This window comes from Kryptolebias marmoratus, linkage group LG11 (assembly GCF_001649575.2).
Source record: "Kryptolebias marmoratus isolate JLee-2015 linkage group LG11, ASM164957v2, whole genome shotgun sequence".
NCBI classification, from domain to species: Eukaryota; Metazoa; Chordata; class Actinopteri; order Cyprinodontiformes; family Rivulidae; genus Kryptolebias; species Kryptolebias marmoratus.
Window position 1 is genome coordinate 10,695,894 of NC_051440.1, and position 8,314 is coordinate 10,704,207.

At 45.7% G+C, this 8,314-nt stretch overlaps 1 protein-coding gene across 5 annotated transcripts in view; it reads left to right on the forward strand.

Moving 5' to 3' along the window:
- Positions 1–8,314, forward strand: part of LOC108230130 (coiled-coil domain-containing protein 136) — a 33,191-nt gene that overhangs the window by 1,077 nt on the left and 23,800 nt on the right. For 2 of the 5 annotated variants that reach the window (XR_003038735.2, XM_017406075.2), the window contains exon 1: positions 2,878–3,129. The exons of 1 other annotated variant lie outside the window; for it this stretch is intronic. Coding sequence is in view for 3 of the 4 variants with exons in the window: in XM_017406075.2 (XP_017261564.1) it covers positions 3,078–3,129 (52 nt within the window). In the remaining variant the exon portion in view is untranslated. Of the gene's footprint in view, positions 1–2,877; positions 3,130–3,209; positions 3,253–8,314 lie in introns of those variants that run through there. 2 more of the 5 variants (XM_017406073.3, XM_017406074.3) reach the window with 2 other exon arrangements.

Consider the following 8,314-nt stretch of genomic DNA (forward strand, 5'->3'; position numbering starts at 1 on the left):
ACGACTGATAACAAAAGCATAAAAATCTGATGATTATGCAGATAATATAGGCCTGCTTGGACAAAGTGCTGCGCTCTGCCAGCAGCTAATCAAAAATCAGCACTTGAGGGTTAAAGATAGGTTTTGGCTGCGTGATATCGAGTTGAAGTGAGCAAAGAACTGAAAATTGCATTCTCACTGTGGCTGCAGGCGGGTTTCATGGGTTAGACAATCTACAGTGGTAGGTCTTAGTCATTCAGATCTACTTAGTTAAACGGCTCATCTGACTGGTTGAACTTTGTGACTTGGAAAAACAGACCCTTTTTCCAATCACATATTTTTTTTTCTTTTTGGCAAACATCTTAACTTTAAGAAAACAGCTGATACTTTTTGTTCATTGTGACATAATTTTTCATGCCCTCGATCGATGTGTTTAGCTCAGTTGACTTGCTTGTAGGGATCTCTGCTCCCAGATTGAAGGTACTGTCCTGTAAAACACCCATTAGGACACTAGATCTGAAAGCATATAAAGAGTCAGCATCAAAACTGTCGCCACTGGCTGTGCACAACGCTTTGCAGACTCTATACAGACTTGATGAGTTGCATGTATGCGTGGAATGTCTGTTTGCAGAGTACGTATCGATCATGTTCCATTTAACTCCAAGGAGGTAATATAACAGTATTGATTGCCGAGCATGGAAATGTGCGCATTTTCTTGCAATTTTGTGTCTCCAGCAGCACAATGAGATGCTTGCTTTTGTTTGAGAAAAGTTCAGCTTTGTAAATGCCAGCTAATCACTTTGTGTCCGATCATAAGACTTCAGACGTGACTGAGTTTGGACAGCTTGATTGTATGACTCCCAACGTCAACCGTTATTGCGCTAAAAATGTGTCGCCTTTACGACCTGCGTCTCACATTCTTGACGCCAAGCCGCCTGTACGGGCAGTTTGACGCCCGCCATGGGAGCCAGGCCTGGGTCGGTGGAGTTCGGTGCCGCTTGAGTCCAACACATAAGTGTGGGTTTGTTGCAGTTATTCAAGCCTTTGTGTAAAGAAGAGGACCCAAAGGCAGGCAGGGCTCCATAAACAGGAAGATGATGAGACGGGCTTTCAAGATAAAAGAAAATTCAAAGACAAGGCTAAGTGGACAAATGTAACGGGAAACGCACAACTCAATAAAGATTTGGATCTGAGTTAAATGGGATCAATATGTACACAGAACCTCAGCCTCCACAGACACAGATATCCCATGCATCAAACCAGGGCTTCTTCATAAAGGGAAGTATTAAACAATAGGTGTGGTAAATCAGGGACATAATCTGTTTGTGTTTTTCAGCTATTTTCAAAATGATAAGTGAGTGGGTAGGTCTAACCACATTACTTTAAAAGCAGGTCATCCATGTTCTCACAAACATGAGTTATATAACCTGGATACTGTACAAGTGGTCTCGTATTAAAAAAAAAAAAAAAAGATGAAATAAAGCCCTTGAACCTGGCCTCGTTCATTTAGCTCAGGCGCGCTCTATTTGCTGAACGTCGCCCGTGCGGGGCCAAATTTCGGATGCGGACCCTCAGGGTTTCCGTTAGAGCGAGGGACGGGGGTTCACTACTCCGAGGATTATTCATGGATCCACTCAAACACCGAAAGCTGCGTCCCAGCGGTTCTGGAGCATCAGGGGAAAAAGGGGTTAAAAAAACATCAAGTCAGCAGAAAAAAAGTTGCATGAGCTTGAAAACTGTTTGCTGAGTCCGGGTGACCCTGACCCTGAGCACTGTGCAGAAGTTTGGAGGGTTCATGTCATTCTTTCACACCTGTAGGACATTTATGAGAAAGAGTTATTTTATAGGCCTGAAAACAGCCTATGAAATGGCTAATTGTGTAGCCATTAGCTGAGCTTGGAGGAAGCCTGTTTTCTCCATACTCTGCTCCATCACTGACATCTGGGCTGATAAGGTACCCTCTACTGATAACCATTTGACTGAACATCACTTCAAAAATCACCAGACTATCCCTTTAACTGTCATAACTCGGGAGGTACTGTCCAGAAGAGCGAAACCAAGACCAAAACACGGAGACGGAAGTAAAGGTAAGTGAATTTATTTACAGGGTGAGACTATATACAGTGGGTGGTGTCCGGAGTGGTCTGCAAGAGAAGGAGAGCTAGGTGAGTCTCGGGTACAAGTCTTGATCCACACGGCAACAAGGAAGTGGTTATAATGTCTCTTTGTTTGCTTACAGATCCAGAGGGTGAATGTAGCGCCGATGAGAGGAGGAGAGAATTCCAGGTGTTCCAGGAGTGACGAATTAGATCCAGCAAGGTAAGTAGCAGCGTGGTTCCAGGTAAGTGTTCCTCAGTAGCCGTAATCGTGGCGTGGCAAGAAAAACCCAGTAGGTTCGATGCTCCAGCGAAGGTCTGATCACCGCCTGCTGCTTAAATCCTGGCTGGTCTCATCAGTGGTATGAGGAACACCTGTGGAACAATGATTAGTGGCGCCGCCCAGAGGGCGGAACCAAAACCCAGATCCTCACATTAACACTTTTAAAGGCTGGTCTGTTCAGATTTGTGGACCTTATGATGAGTTTAAGAGTTTGTGGCAACCATATGGCTCTAAATAAAAAAAAGGATAGCAAAGACAAACTGTTTTGGAGAAAAGGATGAAGCTGGAAAGGAGCTCGGAGAGTAAACAGGCAGGACGGGAGGCGGGGAGAGGGAGGAGGAGAGGGCAGCGTCCTCCCCCTCCTGTCTCCGCTCCTCCCCTCTCTCCCCTCTCTCCCCTCATCTCTCTCTCTCACGCTCCGGCGCTCAGCCTCGCGGCTCCCCGGATCCTCCCTGATCCTCCCGGGGGCTCGGCTCGCTCCTCTCCCTCCTCCTCCTCCTCCTCTCTCTCTCCGTCCTTGTGTTTGTGAGAGGGGGGGGGGGGGAATAAAAAAAAAGGCACAGGAGCGTGAGAGCCAGCGTACTCCACTCGGTCGGTACTTCCCGTGTGTTTGTCTCCCTGCAGCGGAGGTGGGCGTGAGGAGCCTCTGACCCTCTCTGCCTTGTCTGCAGCTCCGGAGGAGGAGGAGGAGGAGGAAGAGGAGGAGGAGGGGGGAGGACATGGATGGACTGCGTTTACCTCCACTCATAGAGGAGGCTTTGGACTCTACAGGTCTGTCTGTGCAGCTCTTACCTCTGTGTTGTTTTTGTTTTTGCTCTGATGTTTATCTCTCTCTGCTGAGAAAGTGGTAACTCCTGAGGTGATGGATGGATGGAGCTGATCATGTGATCCAAGGTGGGGATGTTGTTGTGGAGCTGACCGACTGGCTGAGTGCATTAGGGTCAGATCAGGCATCACTTGGTGGAGCAGGTAATGAATGGCTGGCAGCCAGAGACAGGAAATAATCGGAGCCTATAGTTTAATCAGAGCCACATGTTGTTCAGCTGCAGCTTCATTCCACTCAGCACAATGCCTCTTTATTTGTCTCTGCAGCTCCGTGCTCTGAGAAGAATCCGTGGAATGTATTGTTTTTGTTTCTTTATCTTGTGCATGTCTATGTAAAGAAGAAGTTCTGCGTGTTTTGAATGGGCGTGGAGACCCTGTGAGGAGGATGTTTATGAGTGTGCAGAGGCTCAGGAGCGACCTGACCGCCAGCGGCCTGCCACGGTCCAGCTTCCTATTCCTGTGCAGAAATGCCCTGAAACTGAACTGTGGTGGGGATAATTATCAACAGGGGAAACTCTACGTGTGAAACCTGAAATAAAGCTCACAGCCAAATTGGCTCCAAAGATTCAAATATTTCTTGTAATGCATCTTTTAAAAGAGGAGGTTTGAAGCAACAGTTGAGATCTTTTCAGCATGGGTTCTGTGGAATGGTTTTGAACAGGGAATATCTTACCTGTTCTAGATAGATCTTTGAGCAACCGGTTTGAAAGAAAAAAAAAATAGCCGCTGCTAATTCTGCTAGATAGGAGTCTTTATAGCCGTTTATTTTCAATGCGTAAACGGGTAGGGGGCCGCAAGTGTTCTGTCAGTAAAGCTGAGCACACCAGTTACCGTAGTTTTCTACTTTAGAATCCTTTCAAAATAAAGTACGATGGCAGAAACAGGTCCTGGTATTCTACAAGTCTTTTTAGTGGAAGGTATTGTGTTTAAAAAAAAAAGCAACCTCGACTGGAACAGGCACTGGTGTGTCACTACTAGTGGCTGGTGTAAAAAAACAAAGATGACGGGCGGATTAATTCGTCAGATTCACCCATTTTATTTATTTATAGTATTTAAAAATCACCGCCCACTCCCACTTGAAACAACCCCAGTCTTAAAATTTTCATAGCGGTTCATGCGATGGCTATTTTATAAACCTTTACACAGCTGCTAGTTCACAATTCGTAGCAATTCTGGACGAAATACTATGATAGTCTTGCAGGAAGTGCTACAGCTAGCTTCTGCTGACACTACTTGCCCATGGGATTTTGTGTAAATAACTGTGTAAGGCATAATTGACAGCATCGTAATGGTGTACAGAATGGTGTTTGGGACCTTTTTCAGTTCTGGGGCTGTTTACGCTCCGCAACTTCGGTCTTAGTCTCGCTCAGACTAGCCGTTAGCTCGTCGATCCGGTCAGAATTAAAGCCTCTTTTCTCCAAACTGGGGTCGTTCAAAGAGCTACCTTCAACAGGTTAGATAATAATTACTCTTAAGCTTTCCACAGAGCCCCACTTCAAAAGATCCGAGCTACAGATTGATGATGCGGAGAGCTAACTTGCATATATTTCCAGAACAGAAAGACAGGATAAAGCCAGATTTACAACTTTTTTACATTTTTTTAGTTCCCTAGCTGAGGGTTTTCTCAGACAGGAATTTGCTTGCTTTTTATCTCTTCTGATCTCTTATCTTTCCATGTGCCACAAGCCACCATCAGCAGTCAGACTTTTGTTTTGCCTTGTTTTTGGAGGCTAAATGTTCTAAGTTGTGTCCTTGCTCCTTTAAAAACCTTTCAGTTCATGGATAGCAATAACACTAGAACATCTCGAGTAGCTCTCCTGACACATACACGTTCACTTAGAACTAAACAATAAAAGGGGTTTTATACTGCGATGGACTTTAAAACTCTTTAAAAGTGTGACATGAACTCATCGAAGCAGTTGTGTAGTCAGGATTACTCTGCTGTGGGCTGTGTATTGACCATCATAACACGGATGCTGTCTCAGGAGAAATTCTTCCTCCCTAACAAGCTTGTTCCTGTTATCTTAACTCCAGGGACCTCTTTCCTTTCATCACAGCCCGAGGCATGCTTTTAAAGCTGGGAGTTTAGCGCCTATCGATGGCAAGCGTGCGGCTTTTAGTAATGTGAGTCCTGACAGATCCGCTGCAAGAGGAACAGGCGTACGGCGAGCGTAAAAACGGGCTGAGCGACGGCCGGTATTAGCTGGTGTCGTTCAGAGTTACGCTCGGTGTCAGTGGGTTTAAGCAAATTTACTCCACCCTGGATGAGGTCAGTTTTAGAAAGACAACAGTTGTCAGTGTGGGCTTTAAGAAAGGGGATTTTTGTTGTGTTTTTTTAAAATCCAACTGGGAGTCAGTTTGGAAAGCTGTTTCTTTTATGAAAGGCCTAGCGTTCCTTGAAGAGATGCATGTCGCCCGCCACGTTTCATTCAAGAGTTTTGAACTGCTGCAAAATGCTGAGTTTTAGCTGATTTAGTCAAACCTTGAAAATTATGTTTTACATGATATCATGCATTATTACAAGAACTTGTGTGATCTGTTAGCGCTCTAAATATATGTTGTGGATCACTTTCAGCTACTGCTACATCAAACTGTGGCTTAATATCTGTAAAACTGATCAAGTTATAACCGATTCTGGGTTTGGTAAGGTTGACTGGCTGTGGCGGCCATTGTGAATCCAAACGTTAATCAGTTGTACGTCCAATGATCCCTTTCCGAGAGTTTCTTTACAATCTACCCAGTGGTTCAGGAGATATTTTGCTGACAGACAACTAGGGTTGTCTCAAACACTTGTTGACAAAGCAAAGACCCTACACAATGTGCAGCCCTCGGCGTACATGCTGGGGATCACTCCCAGCTGTAACCGCACCAAATTTATGCTCAGTGTCTGTAAAATTGATTGACTTATAGCTGTTTGTGTGTTTTCTGAAATTGCTTGGCCGTGGCGGCCATTTTGATTTGGGTTGACTCCAAAAGTGTATCGGTTGCAGATGACCTTGAAATGATTACTTGGTTCGTGGTTCAGGAAATGTTTTGCTCACAGACAGCTGGGGTTCACTTCAACCGTTAATGCCATCTGTTAGCACTTGAAGTATATGTTGGGTATGACTCTCAGCTACTACCACACCACATTTTAGCTCAGCGTATGTAAAGCCGACTAAGTTACAGCCATTCTTGTGTTTGCTAAGGCAGACCAGGGGTCGACTTCAAAACCTAATCAGCTGTAGGCGTACGTCCAGTGATTAATTTCCGAGCGTTTAATTGAAACCCGTCCAGCTGCCGATGAGATCTTTTGCTAAAAGACAGACAGACACACAAACACACACACGGAGACAGGCAGAAACACAATTTCGGCGGCAGGTTTTAATCCCTCGCCACATGAACCAGGAACACATGCTGCCGCTGATCAATAAAACATCAGATGTTCTTTAAAGCTGTCTTTATAACACTGCATTGGTTCTCGCAGACGTTCCTCTCTGCATCCCTCACCCCGCATTCCCACTCAGTTGTTCACACACACACACACACACACAAACCTTTGCACCTGACAGCACTATCAGCCCACACAGCGTTCCTCTGGCCTCCTCCTCCTCCTCCTTTCTTCTCCCAGCGTTGAGCTCTCAAAAACTCCGAACAGCGGTGAAACTTCCCAATCAAACAGGATTCCTCTCGGCTCTCTGGAACGTGTAAACAGCAGAGACGCTGGCTCGCACAAAGTTTGCGGACGAGGGGAAAGTTTTGGGAGGGGAAAAACAAAACAAATCTTGCACGCTTTCCCACCTTCAGGCATCTTGAATCTTTTGCTCGCTCTTTTTTTTTCTCAGGCCCGAATTATGTGACATGCACTTTCCCACCCCTCCCTTTTGGTCTTAGGTGCTCTATTTTAAGAACTCCCTTCAAAGCACCTTGCAGAACAACCATATGTCGTTTCTTTCTCACTGAAATGGAAAAATTCCTAAAACACTCAAGCGAACAGAGGAGGTTGGTGAACTCATGCAGCTCCTTTCTGCTGTATTTTTTTCCCCCTCCCTGCAGATTTAACTTTTCTCCTTACCCTCAAACCTATTATTAGTTCCCCCCTTCCCTCTTGTCCTCCTCACCCCCTGAGCCTTTATTCTTTTTTGGATTTTGCAGCTTCACGTTGAGCCACAACCCCTCCCCTCCCTCGTCACTTTCAGTGATGTAAAAAAATTAAACCTTCCGGGGGAGAAAATGAAATGCTTTCAGGTGGGATTTGGTGATTTGTGATCAACCAGATTTTTGTTATTGCATCACTTGTTGTCATGCTTCACTCCACCGATGCTATTCATATCTCCTAATGGATGAGCCCGTGAACACATTGTGCAAACACACACACACACACTTCCTGACTAAATCACCCACGGACTCACTCACTGTTTTCCCCTCCGTGCTCGTTTAATGAGACCAAATTGTTGCACATTCTGCATCGTCCTTTTTTATTCCACTGACCCACTTTCCCTTATTTCCTGTCTCAAAGTGCAAGCATGGATTTTTGATTTAACGAACGCCGTGTCTGAATAAGTCACTCTAACCACCGAGTGGCTTCGGTTTGTCTCCAGTTTTCTGTTACAGCTGTGGCCTCCCTCTCACACACACACACTCAGGCTTAAAGTACACACAGGAGTGCTTATCGCCCAATCGAGCGAACATGATCTGCCAGAGCTCAGGGTGTGTGTTGTGCCACACACACACGCACACACTGACACAGGCAATTACATTTTCGCCCGTCTTTGACACCTGTTTTCACTCGTTCATCAACTTGTCAGTTTCGGTTTGGAATCAGCAGATCTCCTGCGACGTTGGCCTTCGTGTCACTCACATCGCTCAAAAACAGCGAACGACGGACAAAAAAAGACATTTCCACTGTAAGCCAATCTGTGGACGGAAACACAGCTCTATCACCATGGAGATTTTCCATACGTTGAAGCTTTGTTGGAGCGCAGGGGTCACCGTGGGGATCAACTCCAGAGCGCCGCTGCTCCTCACTCCAGTTAGTTTTATTGGATTTGAATCTTTTTATCCTTCCTTGCACATTTTTCTCCCCTGCGCTCACTTATTCTCCCCCCTTCTTAGTTTCTCAGCCCCCCTCCCCCTTCCCTCCCCGCTCCGC